The sequence below is a fragment of the Synchytrium microbalum genome, assembly GCF_006535985.1.
Source record: "Synchytrium microbalum strain JEL517 chromosome Unknown SmJEL517_scf0036, whole genome shotgun sequence".
Taxonomy (NCBI): Eukaryota; Fungi; Chytridiomycota; class Chytridiomycetes; order Synchytriales; family Synchytriaceae; genus Synchytrium; species Synchytrium microbalum.
The window spans coordinates 122,885-148,255 of record NW_022158385.1 but is presented as its reverse complement, the minus strand read 5'-3'; the positions used below and the strand labels follow the sequence as shown (position 1 = coordinate 148,255).

Sequence of the window (25,371 nt, the reverse complement as noted above, 5' to 3'; positions counted from 1 at the left end):
GAAGAGGGAAACGCAGGAGGCCACCCCGGAAGACTGGAATATAGATCATCCAAGTCATGATCTAACTGTGTGATATACTCCACTCGAGGATCTAACTTGGAACGACGAATTGTCTTCCCAACATTAACATTTGTTGTCACAATCACAACATTAGTCGTCCCAACAGTAAGACTTGTCACAAATGGCTTCACCTTCACCCACACAGTACTTCGAAGTGGGCGATTCTAGTGCGGACGGGGTCTGGCTGTGGTTTGGTGTGGCTGTGGGTATAGCTTTCGCAGTGGTGCTAGGTTTCGAGCTAATCAGAACGAGAAAATTCGCCCGTCGAGTACTATACACCAGATGCGAAACCGACACTCAAGCAGCGCCGGATATTCCAACTGGCTTTTTTGGATGGGTCGGTGTTGTTCTTTCAACGGACGAGAAATACATAATAGAGAACGTCGGTCTCGATGGAACCATGTAATTGTGGAGATCATCTCTTAAAATCGTCTGAAAGAGTCTAACGTTTTCACGCCATAGGCTCTTGAGATTTCTAAGAATGGCATTTATCGTATCAGCGATATTGACATTAACGATGGTGCCAATACTGGTGCCGTTATCATTCTACTCAGACCCTCAAGACATATCAAGCAACTCCACAACAGTCAACTCCTCAACCACTCAAATCAGCTTTCAGCCGTTGGTCATGGCTCAATTTTCGATATCCAATGTGCCGAATACTTCCAACGTATTGTTTGCATTTGCCGTGTATTGTTGGATTATGACGGGATTGACTTGCTTCCTGCTTTACAAGCAATATCAACAATACGCCATCCTTACCTGTGATGCTCTACGTGACGGAGGCGCACCAGATGCTGTGTATCGGTTACCACGATCTGAAGCGTTGAGATATAGGACCATTCTGGTGCAGCATGTTCCCAAGAGGTAGTATTTTGTTAACATAGTCATTACAGTAGTACTGACACCTTTCACTATATCATAGTTTGCGCTCTGATGAAGGATTAAGAGCCTACTTTACATCACTACATATCGGAGAAGTAGAAACTGCAATCATGGACAGAATCGCTGGTGCAAAACTAGCTAAGTTAGCCACTGAAAGAAGAACCTTGGTTCGGAAACTTGAATCGGCATATATGGAGTGGGTCATTGCAGTAGATAGTGAACGCTGGCGAAGAATGGGAAAACGGTCAAAGGCTGTCTTCCATACTCGCCGTGATTTGATTGATTTGCATACAGCACCAGCCGATTGGGATGAAAGCGGAATCGCGCCAGAAGTTCTGGAACGATTAAGACCTCGTATCCTGGATAACAAGCAGTTTCCTCCTAAATATGTTGATTCAATTGATCACTGGACGCAAAAGCTGGTATCGGCAACGTCTCAAATTCGACAACAACGGCTGTTGGTCAAATATCCAGGTACGCTTGAATCAAAAATTGTCTTGAGAAAGTCTTTTGCCGACGTAATACTTGATGCTTAGAAACCTCGATTTGTACATCATCTGGTTTCGTTACATTCAAGACACAGAGAGCTGCTCATATAGTATCACAAGTGCTTGTGCATGGCTCAGAAAATCCGTTCTCGTTGTCGGTAGCGCTGGCCCCTTCACCTCCGGACGTAGATTGGCACTCTGTTTCGATTCCTTGGTACCGACAGAGGGTACAATACTGGATTGTACAGGCTGCAGCATTTGCCATGTAAGAAATAAGCTGGACTGATTGGAAATTCCATTTTTGATTTCATATGTACCTCATCACAGGACCTTCTTTTTCTTCATTCCTTCGGCTGCTGTATCTTCGCTAAAAGACATTTCAACACTTGCAAAACTTCCTGGGTTTGCTGATTTGGCAGCATCTCTATCCCAAAGGCCCGAAACGCTTTTTCTTGTGCAGAACGTATTGCCACCTCTGCTCACCAAGATGCTAGGGTCGATGGTTCCTTACATTTTAGAGTGCAAGTTCTTGGACATTGCGATTATATTTAATTTTTGTTGCTTGTATAACTTTAATTGCTACTCTAGATCTGACTTCATATGAAGGTCTGCCATCGTACTCTGATCAGGAAACCAGTGTCTTAGCGAAATACTTCACACATTTGATGCTCAATGTGTTGTTCGTGTTTACGTTGACCACGGCTGTGTTCGAGTTGATTACTACCATCATAAACGTAAGAAGTCTCGCCACTTCTTATGTTTGAGAAAAGACTAACTATTACGGTGTTTAGTCGCCTGTCTCTATTCTCAATAATGTAGCAGCCACCTTACCGACCGGATCTACTTTCTTCATCAATTATACCATCCTCGGAATTATAGGTAAATGCTCAATATGATGGCGTTACTGAAACGTTTCCGCTAATTGCTTTTACGGGCGCTTGCTTTGTAGGTCTACAATTCGAACTGATCCGATTCTTCACATTTTTCTTCCACTTTATTCGCAAGATGATTGTCAGGACACCACGACAGGTCCATAACCGTTTCCAGTCTTTCTCTTATCCTGTTTATTGATCGTCTTCGTCGACACCACCACAGGTCCATGACCTCAATCTATTTACAAGTTATGTAGACTATGGGACCGTTTACCCTCCATTCCTGCTCAGTTTTGTGATTGTGCTTGTCTATGCAATCATTTCCCCTCTGATACTGGTAGTAGGGACAACTGTGAGTCTTTGTGACAAAACCGAAAGGCATGGGAATTCGCAATCTTACAGGATTTCTTCTCCTAGTATTTTGCAATAGCATATGTGTACATGAGGAACCAAGTGCTTTTCGTTTTCGTCAAGGTATTGTTGAGTCCAAGTGATGCTTCTCGCGGCTTCCTAACTTTCCGTTTTTGTCCAGAAATATGAAGCTAATGGTCGCCACTGGATTCTAGCCTTCAATCGCTGTATTTTTGGACTTTTAACTGCTCAAGTTACTCTGGTCGGAATGTTGTCACTCAAGAGGGCGGCAGCAGCCTCATCTATGTGTATCCCTCTCATTCCATTGACGATCATCTTCTACGTGTATTGCACAAGAACATTCGAAAGGAGAACGACGCATATTCCTCTAGATATGCATCATCCACCATCGGCTATAGCTCCATCTGACGCCGCACATCCACCACTAGATACTTTACTAGATCCTCAAATGGAACTACCGCCATCACCCGACATCAAATCACCAAAATCAAGGAAGAAGGTCGAACCAGGACCAAAGAATTTGAAATCTCCTGAAGGGCTAGTAAAGCTGAATAGAGGAGAAGCACCAGCAGCTAGTGATGACGCAGTATACAGTCACGAGCAACATAAACGAGATTCAAGAGCCTTGAGCTACGTCAATCCCATCCTTTCTCAGTCATTGCCACGTCCATGGCTACCACGTTGCGTAGCCGGTTTGGCAGGCAAAAATCATCGGCCAGTCATGTCAAGTAACTCGACGCCATTAGCATCACTCAATAATTTAGCAAATCTACCAACTTCTGATGGAGCTGAAGCTGAAGTAATCGTGTCGCCCCAAACTCCTGCTCCATTACATGATATTGAGCTTGAAATCAAGGATGAACGAGTGAACAATTTCCAAGATGAGATACAGATGAGTGAGTTTTTGGGAGGCAGTGAACGGCCGAGTGAGGCCAGTCTTGGAGGGGAAGTTTTTAATACTGGTGGAAGGGACTCGTCAATTGATGAGCTGGTGATTGTTCAATCGGGTCAGTGATTTCGAAAGATATATAGAGCACAAACAGAACTTGATTGTTGACCTTGTTCGACTCGTTTGTTGTGGAGGTGACGACGTGGTGTCCTGCTGAGTGTTATTACACGTGAAATTGTGGGTTTCGATGGAATTTACTTGTCTTATCTCGCGGACCAGGTGTTGGCATCCCAAAAGTTCAATTCCAAAGAGAATAGAAACAATTTTATCGCAAACATGGCTGTACCATTACAAACAGCCGAAAATATCGTTGCCCGCGCCGGTGTTGTCAACTTCACATGTATGAATGCGGGGGACACCACGCCGTCTGAAATTGCTGTCGCGCGAACCTTTGAAGGGAAGAAGGTCGTATTGTATGGTCTTCCAGGTAAGATCGGAAGACGGGATATAATTGACTTCGTTTTGTACTTTATGATAATGTGCTTGTTTTGGTAGTCGGAAAACAACAATGTCATTAAATGTGTCAAAATGACATTTCATCTACGTCTGTTTAGGTGCATTCACAAGTGTCTGTTCTCAAGTATGCATCATGATAAGCTATCACACCTTGCAGTAGTGATACTGACGCCTGCTTCAATTCTTTGCAGAAACAAGTACCTCAATACGTCGAAAAGTACACTGCACTTCGAGATTTGGGTGTTGACACGGTGGGCTGTACGAGCGTCAATGATCCATGGGTTGTGAGTTCTTTGAAGAAGCGTACGCTGTAGTTGTCCTTCCGACGCTTACCGTTTTTGGTCGACAGATGTCACAATGGGCAGAATGGCTGACGATTCCAACTACTCAACCCAGTATCTTGATGTTGGCTGATGGATATGGTACCTTCCACAAGACTTTGGGTACGGGAACGATGCAGTTTGATGATAGAAACTAGAGTCGAGTCACTAACGTCAAAGTCATATGTCGGATTGACGCAATTTGTGAAGGGTATGATAACGATGCAATCAAGTGGATCCACCAGGCACGAAATTGACGTCTCTACTTGCTTAGGTCTTGGTGAACGTGCATTGCGATACTCTTTGTTTGCTGACAATGGAGTGATCCAGGTCCTTAACATTGACGAACCTGGGCCAACGGTAATATCGAGTGAAACATCACTCAAAGAGGACATGAAAAGCTAACAAACCTCATTCGACTGTAGAACTACAAGGTTTCAGGACCAGAAAAGATGTTGAAAGATTTACAAGCATTGAAATCCAAGGCTGAAGAATGAGCGAAAAATGTACCCGTTTTGTGCTGGTCTTGACCCATTTGCAAGAAATAACAAATTATGTGAAAACTTGAATTACTTGAATCGACGAAGTTACGTCTTATACGCAAATGTGCTGTTTTTGTCGTTCTAAACGCAAAGAAACGTCAGCTCCTTTCCGTGCATCACGCCCTCTGAGACACGTCGAAAGATTCCAAATTATTTCTTACAATACAGAATGCGCGTCCTCGTCGTCTTCTGCTCCTAGCGAGTTCGTCATCAAAAAACTTGACCAACTCCGACATTTCGTTTCAAAACGACTCATCGCATAACAAAACTGGAAGGGGAGCTATTATACCTATCACATAGTTCACATTCAGTTCTGAATCGATTGGATTAGGTTGAGATGGTACGTACAACTGATTCTTTTGTCAGCTCGAGAGCTCTCGTTGTTGGCAACTTTTTTTCGCTCACTCCTTTTTCGTCATTCAGTGTGGAATCTTTGCTATATTCGGATATGGAGGTGATATCCAAACAATGCGACCATTGGCAGTAGCCTGCGCCAAGAGGTAATTGCTGGCTTGTAATCTTAAACACTGGTTGAACGTTGGCCAAAATTTTGTGGAGCTCGACATCAAGTTTGGAGCTCGAAGGATGAACGCGTTCCAACCTAAGCGGACGTTAGAGCTGTCAATACGATCTATTGGCTTCTTAGTTTTGCTACACAAGAGTTGAAAAATGCCTTGGAATCACATCGAGGTCTCGTGCATGTGCTAACAATGAGCTGACCAACTCATCTCATGAAATAGGGTCCGTCATCGAGGACCAGATTGGAGCGGTGTTGCCATATCTGAGAACAACATTCTATGTCATGAACGTCTGGCTATCGTTGGTGTTGGTACGTCAATACTGAGAGCTTTATTCGTTTTCTGTCGCCAACTCATCTCCAACTAAAATCTGATTCATACTAATGCAGACAGTGGAGCTCAACCACTTTCTAACGAAGATGGCACACTATTGTTGTCAGTCAACGGAGAAATATACAACCACGTCACATTACGAAAACTGTTGAAGAAGCCTCATACATTCAAAACACACTCTGACTGTGAAATCATTCTACATCTGGTAAGTGATCTCTCGTTGACATACAAATCACGCTTGCCTGTATCCACTCATCACTCTACTCTCCTCAACGAAACAGTACGAAGAGATGGGAGCTGACTTGGTGCCACATCTCGACGGCATGTTCTCCTTCATCTTATACGACACTGTGAAAAAGACATATTTATGTGCTCGTGATCACGTCGGTATTACAACATTATATCAAGGATGGCGCCATTCAGATAAATCGGTGTGGTTTGCCTCTGAGATGAAGTCATTGAGTGAAGACTGTGATCGAATCATTGCCTTCCCTCCTGGCCATTACTACACTTCATCAGATGCTGCCTTGCATCAATGGTATCACCCTAAATGGTATGATGATGTGAAAAACAATCTACCACCGCTAGCAGAAGAGCAAACAGTACAAACTGAAGAAGAAGATGCTGCCATGTATGTCGCCCTACGAGAAAAGCTAGAAAAGGCTGTAAAGAAACGATTGATGACGGAGGTGCCTTATGGTGTCTTGTTATCTGGTGGTCTGGATTCTAGTTTGATTGCCGCTATTGCTTCCCGTATTAAACGTAGTCAGGCTGAAGAAGATTTACGAGCTGAAAGGGGTGCTAGTGCTGGAAACGTTAACGATGATGATGATACTCGATGTAAGTGCCATATCATGAGGTTTTGTCGACGACACTTTCATGAGTAACTATCGTCGTCTTATTACTCATCACTTGAATTAACACCGTCATCTCAACGCAGCCGCTATCTCTCAATCGTCCGCATGGCCACGATTACACACCTTCTCCATTGGACTTCCCAACGCACCCGACCTTGTAGCTGCTCAACGTGTTGCCACATTTTTAAAGAGTGCCCATCACGAATTCACCTTTACTGTAGCTGAAGGTATCGATGCCATAGAAGACGTAATCTACCATCTAGAAACATATGATGTCACCACCGTCCGTGCTAGTACACCCATGTATTTGATGTCTCGAAAAATTAAGGCTATTGGTGTTAAGATGGTCTTGTCTGGTGAAGGTTCAGATGAAATCTTTGCTGGATACCTCTACTTCCATCAATCCCCATCAGCACAAGCTCTCCACCACGAATGTATCTCCCGTATTCAAAACTTGCATACTTCAGATTGTTTACGAGCCAACAAGGCAACGATGGCTTGGGGATTGGAAGCTCGTGTGCCCTTCTTGGATCGAGCCTTCTTGGATACATCCATGTTACAAGTACCCGCAAACCATAAACTATCTAAACGTGCACCATACAACCACTATATGGAAAAGTATGTAATTCGTAGGGCATTTGACATAAAGGAGGATCCATACCTGCCTCATGATATCTTGTGGCGACAAAAGGAACAATTCTCTGATGGTGTTGGATACACTTGGATTGACTCTCTAAAAGACCATGCTGAAAAGATGGTCACTGATGAGCAACTAGCTGCTGTTGCTGAACGCTTCCCTCATGATCCACCAACTACCAAGGAAGGATATTGGTATCGAGAGGTATTTGAAAAACACTTCCCATCCAAAGCTTGTTTGGAATCAGTAGTGCGCTGGATTCCACGTAAAGATTGGGGTAAGCTGATTTGAATTGATCTTGATCCAGTCAAATGACGGTTCACGAACAGTACGCTCAAAAGCTAAACTCTGCTTTGTTTATATCATAGGTTGTGCTGAAGATCCATCTGGTCGTGCTCAGAAAGTGCATGAGTTCGCATACGATAAGAATGCCGCAGAAAACGGTATTGCTGCTACTGGAAATGGAGCTGCTCCTGCTGGAAACGGTGTTGCCAAACGCCCAACTTCAGATCCAGCTGAATCGCCCAAGTCTAAAAAGGCGAAGGGTAAAAAAAAGTAAACACCAGTAATACACACACAATAGTATTTTGAAGTTTTGAAGTTCGAAACAATAGATTCGCCAAATGTCATCCAGTATGTCCCAGCCAGAGTATGTCTCATACGTTTTCCACTTGGTCTTCCGTCTGCGCTGGTTGTTTCTGTGCAATCGTTTTGTTTGTAAAATAATCTGAAGCTCTGGAGTTTCGAAACCACTTATACCTAGCTTCAACGATGGATGGAGCAACTTCAAGTCACGGTGAGGCACCAGAATATCCAGTTCGTAACCTTGGAAGAGGTTGGCTTCTTCGAGGACAGCAGAAACGAACATCACTATCATCTTGTGAGATATTGACTCCAGTTTCAAGTCGTTCGACTTCTGAACAGGTATGTAAGATGCAATAATATATTGTTCTGCCTTTTTTTCTTTGAAATGTACATATTTTGACTGATTTCCTTCAACTCCGTATTTCATTCAGGAAAGCTTCGATCAACATCAAGGATACCAAACAGCTGTTGGCAAACTATGACAGGAATTTGATGCTTACGTTCGCTCGTCACAACAAAAGATTAGAGCTTTGGAAATTGAACATGCTGAATTGTCAAAATCGTCATCACACAAGTTGGTTGCGTTAGAAGCTTGGATGGAACAGTTGGAGAAGGGTGGTGGATTGAAGAGAGTCAAGCGCAAGTGGCGATACAAGACGCTACAAGAAGAGTTTAATTTTGCCGATCGCTGCTTCCGTTTCCTACGTTGCCCAAGACTGCTCGTGATGAAGAAGAAGATCATCCCAAAATTGAACGACCAGTGAAACGGAGAAGAAACGTTGATGCCACTCGATATACAAATGTTATTCGTGGGATGATTTGTGAGAGGGTTTTTAATCCGAAGGACAATGTAAGTTATCAAAGACTCGGTCAGCCAGCAAGTAACGTGTTTGTCCCTTGCATCCTGCCTGTTAGTCAAATATCTTTGATGATGCTTCGATGCAAGTGTTTGGAACCGCAGACTATTACAAAACAGCATTTACTGGTCAATACGTAAGTTCGCGACGCCCTTCCTTTTCATTCCCCTCACTCATTTCTGCGCCTCTGGCTATCCCCTTAGTCAATTTACACTTGTAACAACCTTTGCAACAACGTTCTCGATAAAGGAGTGAAGACAGACACCCGGACGTTGTATTTGGAGCTCGAACTGCACGCCATTGTGCTATTATTCTGTATCTAAGAGTCTACGAGGTGCTACAATCCAGTTAAATGGTCAAAATCCAAACTTGCCGCATATCTAAATTATGGGATTCTGTACGTTTCGTCACTAACCGCGTCCTATGTGAAATAGCCATGTACAGCACTCGCTGGCAAGGGCGTTCTCTGGACTGGACTCTCACTGGACTGGGCGGCTTAAGACTGCATTTCGACATCAGATGCACTTGGCAGCATTTCGGTTTTGTGTGCGTTGACGGAGAAAGGAGGCGGATGATCAAGGAGCCTACCTGTCATCAATCGAATGGTATATTTCTTTTTAACAAACATACTGACTCAAAGATCTTATCTCCTCATATGTAGAACAAGACCCCAAGATTCTCACATCAAGTTATGGCAACTACCCACTTTCAAGAACGATATTAGACCCCCGTTGATCGCTCGCGGATCTGCCCACTCGAGAAATCCAGTGGGTGGGTAAAGTAGAGACGCTCGATCCCGAAGCGCTACGCAATCGGATGCCCTCTAGCAGGTGTAATAGCGGCTTCGCTACAATGCTGATAGGTCTTTGGTCGGACACACTGTCGCCAGTTCTCACGAAACTCCACCCCCGCCTGCCGGGACTGTAGCAATGCAGACATAGCAAAGGCCTTGGGTAAAAAGGCGGTGCTTGTGAGAGAAGCACTACAGATCCTGCTCGCACTAGCTGACTCTCCTCGGACGTTGATGTGCAGCATACCTCAAATGCACCTCACTGTGTGTGGTATACACGGGTCTTCAAGTACGTCGTTCTTAGGTTTGGATATTGCAGGGGTGACTCCCTGGTACGTGAAAACGTCTTTTAGATTGGTTTGGCTGTTTGAGTTGGACCTTGTAGTTGCCTTTCTGTTGTTCTTCTAAACTTGGTCCTCATGAAGATGCATCTTACATCATTCACCTGTTAATTGTAGATCTCTCTTGGACAAGACCATGCAGATACTGCAAGAGTACGACTCCAACCGGAACAATGTCTGTTCCAAAACACTCGTTTTAAAAGTCGCCATACACCAGTTATAAGCTTGGGGAAGAGACTAGTGGAGAGACGTGTTTCTAATCATAAAAAACATCTTTGTTTATCATCAAAGATTCAAATATGACCTCCGGGTTGGTCGAGCCGCAGTGCTAATGGTCAACTAGTGTGCTAGAAATTACTTGACTCAAAGATCAAGTAGTCGCGTAATTCTTACAGAACTCGTCAAAGAATTTTGGTTTGAGCGCGAAACATACAGTTTACAGTTCCATGAAGACAAGCTGAAACCCCAACAATAGTCTTCGGTTTCAGCGTCCAACCAAATTTGGGGAAATGACGTGTCAATCACTTCTTTCGTGTTCTTCGAAGATGATTATAAGGACAGGCAGGATCTCCCTGCATGCAGGACTACCGCCTCCTATAACTTTGCATGGACAATCACAGATAAATCGACTAGCAGTTTTTTCGACGCAGAATCGTTTGTTTTCCGCAACCAAGGAAATCCATACGACGAAGTCATGGATAACATCAAGGAAGGACCCATTACCGCATCATATGCTGAATCCACGCCTGACAGTCTCGTTAAATTCAACTCAGCGGCGCTCTAATTCGACATCAACAACAACCTCGTCAAAATCACAAACACTTACATCGACCACACCCATAATAAAGAAAGAACCATTAATAACGCATCAGCTCGTGTCTCAACCTGTCGAAAAAGAAGGAAACACGTCAAAGGAGGCAAAGGTCCCGGCTGTCAAGGTATAACCGCGTGTAATAGTTTGCGAGAGATTTTACTACCAGAAGCTCTTACCTTTATTCAATTTTCAGGAAGTCTCTCGGCTCGCTGCTCTTGCTAGACCTGAATACGCAATGCTGGCCGGTGCCATTGTCTTGCTCATTATCAGCTCAGCTGTGACGATGAGCGTTCCCTTCTCGATGGGAAGGATACTAGATATAGTTATGGCATCTCTAGGGGCAAAAACAGGCACTACTGAATCTGCTTCCGCAATGTCTTCTCTTGGAGCTGGCCTGCCGTTGTCTGCCATCTTTGCCATACTTATTGGAGTTTTCTCGCTTGGAGCTTTAGCTAATACTGGACGTGTTATACTGATACGGATTGCTGGAGAGCGTATTGTCACTCGGTTGAGAAATTCTCTGTTTGCGAATTTCATGAGACAAGGTGAGAAAACTACAGCAATCTATCGTGTTGCGAGAAACTCATACCGACACCTATTAAGATGTCAAATTCTTTGATATGAACCGGACGGGAGATCTTGTCTCCCGCCTTTCGTCAGATACTCAAATTGTCGGAAAGACAATAACCAATAATGTGTCGGACGGCCTTCGATCTTTGGCCATGTCAGGGGTCGGCGTATCAATGATGCTGTATATGAATCAGCAGTTGACTTTAATTATGCTCTCTATCGTGCCACCATTAGCGATTGGAGCTGTAATATACGGGAGAATGGTCAGAGACTTGTCAACCAGAACCCAGGATGCTGTTTCGGAAACCACCAAAGTCGCTGAAGAGAAACTCGGCAATCTAAGAACGGTTCGAGCCTTTGCTCAAGAAAGCAAAGAAATTACTAGGTACGCCCAACGGGCTCAATCGATTCTGGATCTGGCCAAGAAAGAGGCGTATGCGTCTGGTGTGTTTTTTGGAGGAGCTGGCCTCTCTGGAAACATCGTTATTCTCGCCCTTTTGTACTATGGAGGCGCGATGGTGACAGCTGGGTCGATTACCATTGGAGAGCTGACGTCCTTCTTTTTGTAAGTTTGACAACAATGCGCCGCTCGTAGTGTGACAAAGAGGCGCCGCTCTTAGTCTCGGAGCGTTGTTTCTCACTTATTCTACAACCACAACAGATACACTGCCTATGTTGGATCAAGTTTAGTGGGCATGAGCAGTTTTTACAGCGAACTCATGAAAGGTCTTGGAGCATCTAGTAGACTATTTGCATTTTTGGATTCCAAGGCTGTAATTGAAAGCAAACGTAAAGCATACAGAAGATACCGTGGTCTTATGTTCCATGATCTGACACGGTTTTTTGTGGTAGAGGGAGCGACATTACCGTCTGCACAAGGACGTATAGAGTTTAAAGAGGTTCACTTTAAGTATCCTACCAGAACAGATGTCAATATTTTTAATGGTTTAACATTCACAGTCCCATCTGGTGGTCATGTTGCAATTGTGGGTAGAAGTGGATCAGGGAAAAGTAGTGTGGCCCAGCTGTTACTGAGGTTTTATGATCCTGATCAAGGTTCTGTTTACCTTGATGGTGTTGATATGAAGACCTTGAATCCCACATGGTTGCGAGAGAATGTAGTTGGTTTAGTTTCGCAAGAGGTTCGTTTCAACTTTCTTCATTTCATTGATTGGGAAACCTCCTCATCGGCTGACTTCTTCGCTTTTTTGATTTACAGCCTGTCTTGTTTGCCGCTACAATAGGCGAAAATATTGCATATGGAAGTCCTAATGCTACTGAAGCAGAAATTCGGGACGCAGCGGCTCAAGCTAATGCGTTGGATTTCATCGAAGACATTGGAGGTTTCGATGTGTTTGTTGGTGAAAAGGGAGCTGCTATCAGTGGAGGACAGGTATAGGAGTTTCATTGTGCAGTTTTGCAGTGTTGACATTATTAACGTGTTTTTTCTTCTCATCATTAGAAACAAGTAAGATTTTCAAATTCAGATGCTCCACATCTAACGTCCTCACGCACTAAACAAATTTTGTGATTCGTGAACTTAGAGAATAGCTATAGCTCGCGCGCTTTTGAAGAATCCAAAATTGCTCATCTTGGATGAAGCCACGAGTAAGAAATTGTTTGTATTGGTCGGTTTGCGCTTGCACAACTAACGCCAAGTTTTCTTAGGTGCTCTTGATGGTAGAATCAGTACAAGTCAATGGATCCCGTTTGTGTACACCTTTACTTACATACTCTTCTTAACTCACATTATTAGCTGCCTCTGAGCATCTAGTACAAGATGCGCTGGATAAATTGGTGCATGGCAGAACTGTTGTGACTATCGCTCATGTAGGTCACCCGTTCAAACTGTGAACTTTGTGTTGGTCTCACACGTGGTTTCCAAAACTCTAGCGCCTCTCAACAATCTCAAAATCAGACTGGGTCATTATGATTGAGGATGGAATTGTAGCTGAACAAGGCACTTTTGTCGATTTAATCAACAACACCAAGAACGGACGTTTCAGGGCTTTGGTAGAGCAGCAACTGGGTGGACTAGACACGTCTCTAGGAGATGAAGAAACCGGAACCGAGAGAAGGACAGAGTAGAAAAGGCTATCTCGGCCAAACGACAGCACTTGTATTTTAACTTAATACATTACATGCATGATACGCATTGCCATCATTTTGGGTCTCAATTCAACTCTATATTGGACAAAGGAACATCTGGCTGACTTGTTCTGTCGCCGCCATGTTTCTTCCATTTAGCAAGTGGAAGAAAATCTCGCAGTTTACCCAAACACCACCAAAACAACCAAGAAATCAAGAACAAGCCACAGACACCCAGGTAGATCAGCCATGACAAGTGACTTTGCCAGACCGCAAATGGGTATATCCAGATTTGAGTCTTGGCCCAGTAGATCCACATGAAGAACATGTAGAGTAGGGTAAAGATCGAAGTCCAGACTCTGAAACAAAAGCCGAATCTCTGAGTGAAAAATGGCAAAGTCCTACTCGTTTGACATGGGTTACATGTTGAAGAAAACTATGGGGATCAGACCAAGTAGGACCTCCAAAATCATCTGGTGAGAAGAGTGAAAGTAATCAGACAACACTGGATAACCTACTACCACAAAAGGATCAAAAACAATCACTATAGAGGCAATACCTGAATTGTGTTGACCCCATGCACTTGAACACCCGAATACGTTATTGTATGACCATCCATCCACTCGGAGTCTACCCAAAGAACAATCGACATAGTTTCTTTTTGACGTCTTGTTCAGAACTTACATCTTGGTAGCACAAACCATGCAGTAAGATCTAAGAATAAGGCATTCTGCATTGCTATGCTAAACAAAATCCATACAAGAAAACTAGGCTTTCCACAATGCCGTGCCAAGTCCTCAGTGCGAGGTTCGAACGAGAATTGTTGATCCAACATCATTCTTCTTCGATTCGACTTCCAAATGAAATGGATTGACTTGAGCGTTATGGTCTAAATAGATAAAGTAAAAGCATCTGCTAATTGTCATCTCATGTACTTCTCACACGTACCCCAAAGTAAATTACTAAGATTAGATAAGACAGGTTCGTGTGGTAAGTGTAATACGTGCCATTGCTCCATTCCACAATATCTAATAAGCTGATCGTTCAGTTTTACGCGCACTGGATTAGACCGAACGCACATCTTTACCTCTCCAAATAAAAAAATAAAACACTTAAACAGTAGCCAAAGCAAACAACCCGATAGAGGAATAGCAAATAAGTCGGAATGAATTTACTTGATATGAAATGACCCTCTATTAGCCTGTCGTAACTACTAAGACACGCAAACAAGGTTCTTTGTGGCATGCTGTTGTCAAAAGTCTGAGATACGCAATTGACACTTTGAGTCGACAAGATGACCGCAGGTAAAAGGAGAGGAGCGTTTGGCGATTTTCCCAATGAATTTGTGTTATTAGCGTGCTACATGAAGCTGCAAATTCAGTGCAATCTTGTGATTTTTTTGATGCATTGGTGTTTCGTTCTCGCTCTTTCAGACTGCTTGAATTGATGCCAATGATAATTCGAATCAAAGTTATTTATAAGGAAGCTATATGGAGTACGCGTTTGTTGTTGAATCAACTGTTCGAAGTCCTGCGCATGGTGCTAATGCATGGTGGTTACAACATTACACCTCTAGTAAACTATCAACATCCAAATATGATTTTTAGTAATTATTTATTGGTAGCAAGTATGGTAGCTCCTACCGGAACTCTAAGCCAACTTTGGTGGTGGAAACATAACTTTTCTCCTTTCTCGCTCACACCAACACAGATCAGTTGTTTCTGGAGGCTGTCAATTGGACAATCCGACAGTGGAAAGGGATCATTTTGGCTGACCGGTGAGTAGAAGTTGCCATTTATACGGACCGGACCTTGTTTGCATCTGTTGTGTTCGAAGTCCATAACAAACCACACGGTTCGTTTCGAAAACTTACACATCTCTAGTTCTCTTGATAAGAGGCCAGCAAGATGGATCCGCCAAACAGAGAGTTCAAGGAGTTCCTCGGTATGCCCGTATCGTTCCGTGCCTGATTCCAAGCACAACATTTACAGCTTTTGTGATCTTTGGGTTTGTAGATGAACTTGGCATTACGGATGAGCTTTGGAAAGAACTGCCTAAAGACACACAGGCTCTACTCATTACAGGTGCTGACGCACATATCTCGTCTTTCTTTCCCTACGGAGGGTTGTTTGGCTGCCTACTGGCCGAAAATCACAAAGCACACCGAACTAAAACCACCACACCACTGTTTACCGCTCAGATCATTACAAGCCACGCAACGAGAAGCAGCAGCCACAAAAAACGGTTACAAAGGGATCGCCCGTGTTGTCTTCTCCGCAGCCCGCAGTAGGAAGTCCAGGAAACGCGCCAGTCACACCCAATTCTTCGTCGACTGAGGTGATTAAGAACCCAAACGGAACTATTACGTTCAAGGTATTGGTAGCTATGCCTAGTGGGTTTGATATCCTTGAATCTAAGATCCTGTTTTATAGACAACAAGGGTGGTGGTTGAAAACGAACTCCCCACTCGAACTACATCAGTAGCTGCACCTGAACGTACGCCAGCTCCGTCTGTAGCAGTAGAACGTTCTGCAGCTCCCTCCATAGCCACGAAATCACCTGAACGCTCGCCAACTCCAGGGATCGAGGTCGGTCTATGGCAGGGGAACAAAGTACACGTTCAAGTGTTACGAACTTCAGAACTTCTTCGAGATCGTGTGCGCCGAGAATATGATGCAGCATTCCCTGGTTGTGTAGATTGGACAAAGATGGGATTAGAATATCAGAACGACGCATTTGAATGGGTGCCTCTTGGAGGTAAAAATAAAAACTCGAGATCAGTCTTTCCTAATACTTCCTTGCTAATGAACTTTTTGCGGATCAATTCAGATGGAATAGATGCTATGAAGCAATCGGTGAGATCAACCAACCGTGGTAAAGTGACTGTATATAGAACTTCGAGCAGAGTTCCACCAGAGGTGAAGCGATTTTTTCTCGTTTTCTTTTGTCTAAAACTCTTGGCTGACCTGTCCTTCAAACAGATACCGCGCAACGTTACCCCAGTGGCCGTTCTGCCAGTCCAACAACCCGTAATTAGCTCGTCTACATTTAACTCGTCGACACCGCTTATGAAACAGGATTCAGCAGTAGCTCTTGAAACTAGTGTTCGCAGAGATAGAGGTTCAGTAACTCCACCATCTGAACCTACCAATGCTGCTGCTTTAAGCACAACGCCTCCCGCCAAAACTGTGGCATCAGTTTTGACATCATGGATTACGAGAGGTGGCAAGAAGGATGGCAGTATGGAATTGTCTGATAAATCAGGTTCGACATCCCCGAATCTGAATAGTAGTGTATCAACACCTGCTGCTTCACCGCCATCAAAAATTATCGCCAACACTCCAACCGAACCTGCTGAAGTTAATTTAAATGATGTACTAGCCTTCGTAAAGCCCCTTCAGTCACGTAGTGTGGATTTAAGAAAACCTGTATTTACGAATAGTAGTGGTGCTTCGGCTAGAGATATAATTGCTGCTACTCCTCCTGTAACATATGCACCTCATGAACCTGCTGAAGTCAGTCTCAGCTCGGTTCAACATCTCTTGAAGCCCCATGAATCTCGCAGTGCAAACTTGCGGCAACCAAACTTTGTAGACCCTCTTATTGCAGCTCGACTTGCTACCGAACGTGATGCAAAATCTCGATTAGAAAAGGAAGAAGCTTCACGTCTTGAGCTAGAGAGACAAGCTGCCGAGCATCGTAGTATAAGGATAGCTCGTGAGTATCGTGAAAAACAGCTCAAGGAGGAACAGAGTGCTCGTGAAGCACTTAACGCTCAACGAGAGCTGGAATCTAGACAGGCTGAAGCTCAACGTCTTGAAGCAGAACGACTAGCTAAACTAGAGAAGGAACGATTAGCTAGATTAGAGCAAAATCGACTTGCAAAGCTTGAGCAGGAACGACTTGCTAAGCTCGAGCAGGAACGACTCGTAAAGGCTGAGCAAGAAAGACTTGCAAAGCTTCAAGAAGAACGAGTAGAAAAGCTTCGGCTCGATGAATTAGAGCGTCAACGTAAATTGGCTGAAGAAGCAGAACGTAAAAAGCAGCTCGATCTAGCAGAGAAGGCCAGACGAGAAGCACAAGAAGCCGAGCGAGTCAGGCAGCAGGAATTAGCTGAGAAGGCTAGAAAACAAGCTGATGAAGCAGGTCGTGGTCTTCAAAAGCCTCGTGAATTGGATCTTGTTGCCAGAGCTAAAACCGATGAAGAAGAACGACAAGCCCGGATAGCAGCTACTCGACGTAGATTAGAAGAAGAAGCACGAGTAAAATATGAAGCTGAACGACGTCGTCTTGCAGAGGAGGCTCGGATGAAGGCCGAATTAGAACGTCAATTAGCTGACCAACGTCGTCGAGCCAAGGAAGAAGCTGATGCTAAAGCAGAAGCTGAACGATTAGCCATTATAGAAGCCGAACGCAGAGCAGCTAGAGAAGAAGTCAATCGATTGGAGAGAATAGAAAATGAACGTCTTGCTAAATTAAGTGCAGAACGTCAAGCTCGAGAGGCCAAGCTTGAAGCTGAACGTCTAGCCAAGTTGGAAGCTGACCGTATTGCTAAAGCAGAAGCCGATCGTTTAGCTAGATTAGAATCCGACCGTCTGGCTAAACTAGAGGCAGAACGTCTAGCTATTGCCGCTGCACTCAAATCTAAACAGGAAGCAGAATTTAAAGCTCAAGAAGAAGCCCGCCTAGCAGAGTCACGTCGTTTACAAGAACTCGAAACTGCTCGACGACAGTTACGGGATCTGAAAGCTAGCTCGGAAAGTGATGCTAGTGAAAAGTTACGACGTCAAGAGCAAATGAGACGTGTCATGGCTGTCGCAGTCCAACGAGATAAGGAAGAAAAGGCCCGTGCTCTATCTGTCAACTCGGAAGAGCAACGTATCAAGAATGACTCTGATGCTCATGATCGAGCAGAACGAACTCGAATGGAACGTATTCGTAGAGACGTTCAATCTAAAAGGGCTGCTGATCGTGCCGCTCGAGATGCTACTATATCTCTAAGATCCGTGGCTCCTCCTCCATCTCAACCACTATCGTCTTCTAGTAATAAATCTGTATCTCCGGCTGTATCTCTAGGCTCGGCCATAAGCAGTTGGTTTGCAGGCAAACCACAGATTGATAGCTCCAGAGATATCAGAATGTCTCAAGCTCTCCCTCCTGTGCCAACAACTCCTAGCGCTTCATTGCCAGTACTGCCTTCCGATCCTGCTCCTGCTATGGACGTAAGGGAGGTCACGAAGTTGCATTCTGCAACCGCTGGCAATGTGAGTGTCGACTCGGCATATGGATTCCTTGTTGACGTTTATTGACTAATTTTCGCTTACCATTGTTTAGAGTCCCGGTGACAACCGTCGTTGGTTTGCCCCTGACTCCGCTGTGGACCGTACTGAAGCTGCTAGACTCGCGAGGAGATCAGCGTCTGTTCCGGTTGCTCCTAGAGCTGCTACTGTTGAACGATTGCCTACCAATCGTAGTATGGCTAGAAATTCATTGGAATCCGTCGCTGCATTGAATAGTCGCAAACTCCATAGCGCTACTGCTGGTAACTTTGTCTTGGAAGGTGAATCGAAACCAGATGATGACGTAGATCGTCTCCATTATGTCTCACTTGCCAATGTGACGGAAGGTGTTATCGCCAAGTCCAAACTCCATCGTAAAGCGTTAGATTCGGAACGGGAAGTTAAAGCATCAGATTTAGAACAGGTTGCTGCTGCTAACGCAGAGGGTCGTCAACGAAACGTTGTCGCAACAACGACACCAGTTGTAGCCACTGCATCTCCTGTACCTGATGCTGTTACACGAGGCTCCTACTTGCCAATTCCTATTCCATCGCCTGATCACGCTATGATGATGGCTGCACCCACACGGTCTGTTGTAGCTGTGCCTAACGCAGCTCCTCGTGCTGTCATTCGTAATGTCACTGTCCACTCTAGATCGGTGCTTCCTACTCCAGCAATAATTCCGAATGTAACAGTCAACTCTAGCTCGCTACCTCGTATTCCAGCAGTAATCCGTAATGTCACTACTGTGCACTCTAGTTCTCTACCGCCAATTCCAGTAGAGCAGCCTGTGGTAAAAATGAGGTCTATTCCAACAGAACAACCAGTCTTACAACAAGGCGTGGTGGAAGTTCCATCTGCAGAACACTCTAGCTTGCTACCTCGTATTCCGGGAATAATTCGTAATGTCACTACTACACACTCTAGTGCTCTACCGCCTATTCCAGTAGAGCAACCTGTAGTGGATATGAGGTCCATTCCAACGGAGGAGCCAGTCGTCCAACGAGAAGTGGTCGAGGTTCCATCTGCCGATGGCTCCTCTAGAATTCGTAAACGTATTATTACCACCACCACGACAACCACCACTCATCGACCTAACAGTATGGCTGAAGATGAATCCGTAGTCTCTGAGCCTTCCGACGTAGCTCCAGTCAGAGCAGACCGATCTCTTCCACCGGCGCCCGTAGTGTTTGCTCCTCCTCTACCACCACGAACAGCATTAGTACATCAAGCGACGCAAATGTCCTTGATGGTTGAAACGGGCATTCAAGTTGATACACCAGTAGCAATAGACCATAGCACTCAAGTAGATCTGCCAGTCCCAGTCGATCATAGTACTCAAGTTGATCTGCTGACAATCGATCATAGTATTCAAACCGAACCGCAGTCTCCACCACCTCCTCCTCCAGAGCCACAAGTCATTATCAGAGAAATAATCAAAGAAGTGCATGTGCCTGCGCCTGCTCCAGTTATAGCACCAGTAGTCGCAGAAAGGGACGATGCGTCAAGGTCTGTAAATGATAGCGATGTATCGGAAGCTGATCCCGTTACACAGAGACGTCAGATTCGGGCTAAGCGTATTGCTGAATTTGAAAGAAAACGACGTCTTGCAGAACAGGAAGCTAATTTGTCGCGGGAGAGAGATATCGCTGAAGCTGCCAGACTCAAATTCCTCGCTGATGAAAAGATGTCGCGAGAGCGAGAAGCCTCTGAAGCAGCTGGCAGAGCCAAGGCACTTGCTGATCAGCAGCAAGCTGAAAGGCAGCGCCTTGCGGGTCTACAGGAAGCTGAAAGGCAGCGACAAGAATTGCTACGTCAACAGCAAAGACAGCAACAATCGTTTATGCAACAGCAGCAGCAATATTTGATGCAACAGCAACAGCAATATTTGATGCAACCGCAGCAGCAATATGAACCACAACAATCATATCAACAGCAGTATCAACCACAACAGCAGCAACGGCAGATGCAAGCCATGTCAATGGGCTCGCCGCCGCCTCGTCAGGCTAAACCTGTAACAACGCCCATTATAACCCAACAACCAGCAGTCATGAATAATCCAGAACCACCCGTTGTAGTCACAACTCCAGTTATGGCCCGACAAGAACCTGCAGATGCTGCTGAACGAGCATCTAGAGCTTTAATTGGAACTGAAGACGAAACCATCTTAGCCAACACGTCTCGAGGCCTACGTAAGAAGGGCAATAAACTGTCCAAGAAGGAAGAGGCAGAAGTCGCCAGTGAGCTCAGACTAGCTCAAATACGTGAAGCAGAAAAGAAGGCCGAGTCTGAATCCCAGTCGATACAAACTGCTAGTCCAACTGGATTTGTTCAGATACCAGAACCCACGTCACCGGTGGCTGCTACCTCTCCGGCTGCAGCTGCATATATGGGTCCTCGTGCACATGACGAGGATACCACCTTCTACTTTACAGAACCCGTGTCACATTCTCGTAGTCGAGATGTTGCGCCAACCGAGCTCCGTAAAGTATCGAAAGAACGTAAAAGTCGTAGGGATGGTCAAAGTAGAGAACAGCCCAGAGAACAACCAGCCGAGGTGGTTGTCGAAGACGAAAACAGAGGACGTAGTCGTAGTACAGGTGCATTTGAACGTCGTGTCGACCCTCATCGTCGTTTGAGCAAGGAGAAACTTCGTCATCGAGCTGCGGACGAAGAGATTGCTCATCATATTGAAGCCGGTACTGTACCAGACCCAATGCCAGTGCGAGTTCTCAACTCTAGATTACATCCATTGACAGAAGCTGAGGTATGTTGCAAGAATGAGTATTCGGTTGTCATCGTTTTAATTCAATACCCTTTCTCCAATAGAAGCAAGAATGGTTTGCTAGTCAACAGGCATTGAGGGCCTCACATCAAGCCAACCGCACCGCTACACCCGAAAGCGATGGTCTTCGTAGATTCTCAGACATATGGAATCGTAAACCCACCTCTAACCCATCTCAAAATGTCGGCCATGATGCTGCTACTGCAAGCATAACAACAGGCTCCGAAGACCATCAAAACCGGCTAAACTTTGGTCAACGAATGTTAAACACATTATCTTTGGGATCGTATGAAAAGAAATTGACCAGGTCCGAAGCATTAGCTGAAGCACAACACCGCGCTTCTCAAATACGACAAATCCGCTCGGACGCCGACATGACGCCACGAGTTTCCAACGAGTTAAGGAATGTAAAGAGCGTGTCAGACATGGCACCACCAAGCACTCAGGCATCAAATAGTAATGCTACATTGACCTTACCTTATAACTCTAAAGCATCGAATATGGGTCCTACTGTAGTTGTCAGGCCTCGTGAAGCCGTGCTACCACCAGCCATCGTCTCTGAAAATGCCATGCAGCAAGAGACAGGATTACCACCACTAGCGCCTGAAGTAGTGCCCTTCGTACATCCAATTCCACCCAGAAGAAACAGAGGAGGATCAAACATGGATAAATTCTACTACAATGTCACGCACTCGTCTCCGGCCACTGAAGCTGCAGCTGCCAACAAGGGCTCCAGCTTGTCACCGGATTCTCTTGAATCACCCGTTATTCCACCACCACGAGAGCCCACACCTGATCTTGTTTTGGTAAGCGGCATTTTGAAGAAATCGGTGTGGTTTCGAAGACCTAACATGTTTGATCCCGCTTTTGTCACAGATTGTACCTGCCAGCAAGATTGCTCCGTCTGCCGCGTAAAGCACCTCTATGCTGCTACTATATCTCTGCGTCAATTTATTATTTGCACCTTTGTTTTAAAACCACTGTCTCTATTAAAGTATTATAAGAACGTCCAGGCATCTAAATAGATTGAAAGCCTTTGTCGTTCGATTAGTTTTGCACTGTAGTGAAGACTACAACTCCAAATTGTTCAGCGTGCATCTGTCAGCTTGTTTCATCTGTCAGGCTATGTGTTTATTGGGAAATGGTCCTATTACAAAGGTCAAACGTTAAAAGTAAACACAACCTCTAGATTCAGCAATATAAATCACTCTTCGAGCACGACGACATTTATAACGGACCACTTGACGGAAAGACGCACCAATAGTAACACCCGCGAGAGTTAACAATTCCAATAGCCAAAAGAGTGCTATTGGCTGGCCCCACTGCTTGGATTGCCGGTCGCTTTGCCTGAACTGACACGCGCAAGCACTTACTGAGAGTTTTGACGTAAGCTCGAATGTTGCATGAGACGAACACTCATTTGAGAATCAAACGCACTTCCATAAAACTAACCAACTGTCGTAGAGTAGATTCCTTGGCAACAAGAAAGTAACTCACCATCTGGTGAGCGAGCATCGACCTTGTCATTCTTCCAAAATCACGGTGGACCGAGGGTTCGCACGAACGGTCAGGGCATAGACCTTCAAGGATACATATTTGATATTTGAAGAACTTGCGAGTATGTTGAGGGCGCCGGTCTTTGAAGGTGGTTTAGGTTTACGAAAACGCGACACAATCCGGTTTGATGTTGCAGTTCCGCGATGATAACGAGACCAAACAGGATGGGGCGGGCGAAAACTTGCCATGGGGTGATTCAGAATATTAGTTCCATACTTTTAAAAGGCTCCTTGAGCGATAATGGTAGGTTGCGGCCAGAAAGCTGGAGTGCACGTCGTCCTTTCCCTCCATTGAATCTAAACAGGTGGGAACTACGTGTTAGTTCTTTATTTTAGAATTGCATTCTCGTGAGAGAGGTCAAAATGTTCGTCCTGAACTCTGATCTCCTCGTCAGCGTTTACGAAAGATGGCGAAGCGAATAAAATCAGAAGCCTTAGACGATGATGAAGTTCATGACTTTAGATTGCATCGCTCGGCTGCCCCACAGAAGGCAAACGTTGTTTGACCTATCTTTTCAATGTCTGGAGCTGACATTTTGTTATTTAGACTGATGTATCTCCAAATACCTCGCTGACTACAGAACAAGTCATATCCAAGCTTAACGGTCTACAGAGCCAGTTTGAAGTCTTTGCCATGACATCGCAAGTGATACAGTTTGACATCAATCTCATTCGCATGTTTATGAACTGACTCGACCTTGCTATTAGGTTAGCCCAGATCGAGGAACTCACTACTACTGTAAACACCCTGCAAACTCAGGTATCGGACTATCAGCGTGGACATCCCCTACCACCAGCAACAGCATCATCCACTCAAGTCACTCTAGAACCTCGCCCAGTTAAACCAGAACCTAGTCGTAAAGCAGCTAAAACTACAAAAGTTTCCACTCCCTCGTCATTGTCTTCCTCGTCACAAGGGGCAGCTCTCAAAATATCCACCGTTCCCATCCAGTCCTCTCGTCACTCTGAACTGGACGATGAAAAGTTTGGGCTACCAGACTTCATCAAGAGGCAAACTAGCTCGCCTTCAACTTCCACTGGCGAGTCGCTACTCCATAAGCAGCAGAAGATTATTGATCATGGCAAGAAATTGCGTGTCAACTTGTTCAAGGACCACCTCCATAGGCATCTTTGCGAGCATGGCTTCTTTCCAAACAATGTAAGTTTCGAATTGAACATGACTGCGTAAATGTCTGAGCCTGAGTCTTGTTCCATCGCTTCTTAGAACGATATATTCGCTGAATCCAGTCTCGGTGCTTTTGGAGACAGCGACGAGTACCAAAATGTTACGACTCTCACAGCTGTAAGTGATTGGTTGGAGGAGTTTCATACCTCTATCTGTTTCCGAAGCTTGCACTTATTGTCACTTATAGGCTAGAGGGTTTGTCGCTGATTATCGCGCATTTTGGAAGACATACCTGTTTTCAATGCTTACCAAAGTTGTCAATTTGCAACATGGAGCTTCTATCGAGGCTGAATGCGAAAAGTTGCTGGCCTCCAACTCTCACTTGCACGTCGGGAACACGGTGATCATTCACATTATTCCATCCTGATCTTGAGGTTACTGAGTCTTATAACCATTTAGTATTATACTTCTCTTGTTCTTGGAAGGGCTCTAGCCTGCTTTTTCTCAGACGGCATCCCAGAACGCTGGAATATGGCGCAATATAGTCTGCCAACAATCGCTTTTACATCTGCTCTGGTAATCAACTTTACATCGGTCTTGGAATCCAATCCCTGTCACTAACAAGTCTACACTCTGCCCGTTCAGCTGGAACATTGTCTTAGGAATCCATTCTTCCAGACAGCACAGTTTGACGGCAAGAAAAAGACATCCAAGGCAGTTGCTGCGTTAGAGGACTTTAGATATGCACACCCAGAACAATATGAGCATGCATCTCAGACTCTGTGGACGCTGGGTAAGAGGTCAAGACTTTTTGCCAACTGAAAAAAGGAAGTGAAATCGGATGTGTAAAACGTGAATTCATGTCGTGTAAATCTTTGTTCAAATGTGTAAAGTTAAAATAAATAATTTGTAAACCAAGGAATCGCGTAGTCATACCGTTACGATCCAGGGTACGATCCAGGGTACGATTGTTGTGTTTGAAGAGCCGTGTAAGCTTGCTGCTCGTGTTGTTACAGCAATTAATTTAAAGACACCAGGACAAGGATGAGCGGGACTTCGTCGTCTAAGCGAGCAATAGAAGACGACGATGATGTCGAAGAATTCAGAAAGTTTAAAAAGACCAAGCAGACCAAACCAAGTGACAGTACACCATCAGCTTCCAAATCACAACCGTTGCCATCTGTGGTGAAAGCAAGTCCATCTTCTCAACGTCGACGGCTTGAAGAGGTACTTTACTTTGTATTTATCATGAAAATCACCGTTCTAGCTTTTTTATTTACATGGTTGCTCC

At 44.8% G+C, this 25,371-nt stretch overlaps 2 protein-coding genes across 2 annotated transcripts; both read left to right on the top strand.

Annotated features, from left to right (window-relative positions):
• Positions 1 to 181: 181 nt before the first annotated feature.
• SmJEL517_g04807 (uncharacterized protein) lies at positions 182 to 3,692 on the top strand (the record flags this gene model as incomplete). The annotated part of the gene is made up of 11 exons (XM_031170735.1): positions 182 to 462; positions 523 to 927; positions 986 to 1,419; positions 1,482 to 1,698; positions 1,761 to 1,896; positions 1,952 to 2,167; positions 2,225 to 2,312; positions 2,383 to 2,462; positions 2,529 to 2,657; positions 2,723 to 2,779; positions 2,838 to 3,692. The coding sequence occupies 11 exons, from the start codon at positions 182 to 184 to the stop codon at positions 3,690 to 3,692; spliced, it is 2,898 nt and encodes a 965-aa protein (XP_031023270.1).
• A 1,589-nt stretch (positions 3,693 to 5,281) lies between these two features.
• Positions 5,282 to 13,334, top strand: SmJEL517_g04806 (asparagine synthase (glutamine-hydrolysing); the record flags this gene model as incomplete). The annotated part of the gene is made up of 22 exons (XM_031170734.1): positions 5,282 to 5,284; positions 5,368 to 5,444; positions 5,685 to 5,773; positions 5,852 to 6,000; positions 6,077 to 6,635; positions 6,736 to 7,566; positions 7,658 to 7,834; positions 8,053 to 8,213; positions 8,360 to 8,506; positions 8,590 to 8,724; positions 8,790 to 8,867; positions 10,711 to 10,800; positions 10,870 to 11,221; positions 11,280 to 11,811; positions 11,908 to 12,035; positions 12,099 to 12,388; positions 12,466 to 12,639; positions 12,709 to 12,714; positions 12,791 to 12,854; positions 12,915 to 12,935; positions 13,003 to 13,076; positions 13,140 to 13,334. The coding sequence occupies 22 exons, from the start codon at positions 5,282 to 5,284 to the stop codon at positions 13,332 to 13,334; spliced, it is 4,332 nt and encodes a 1,443-aa protein (XP_031023291.1).
• Positions 13,335 to 25,371: the final 12,037 nt, after the last annotated feature.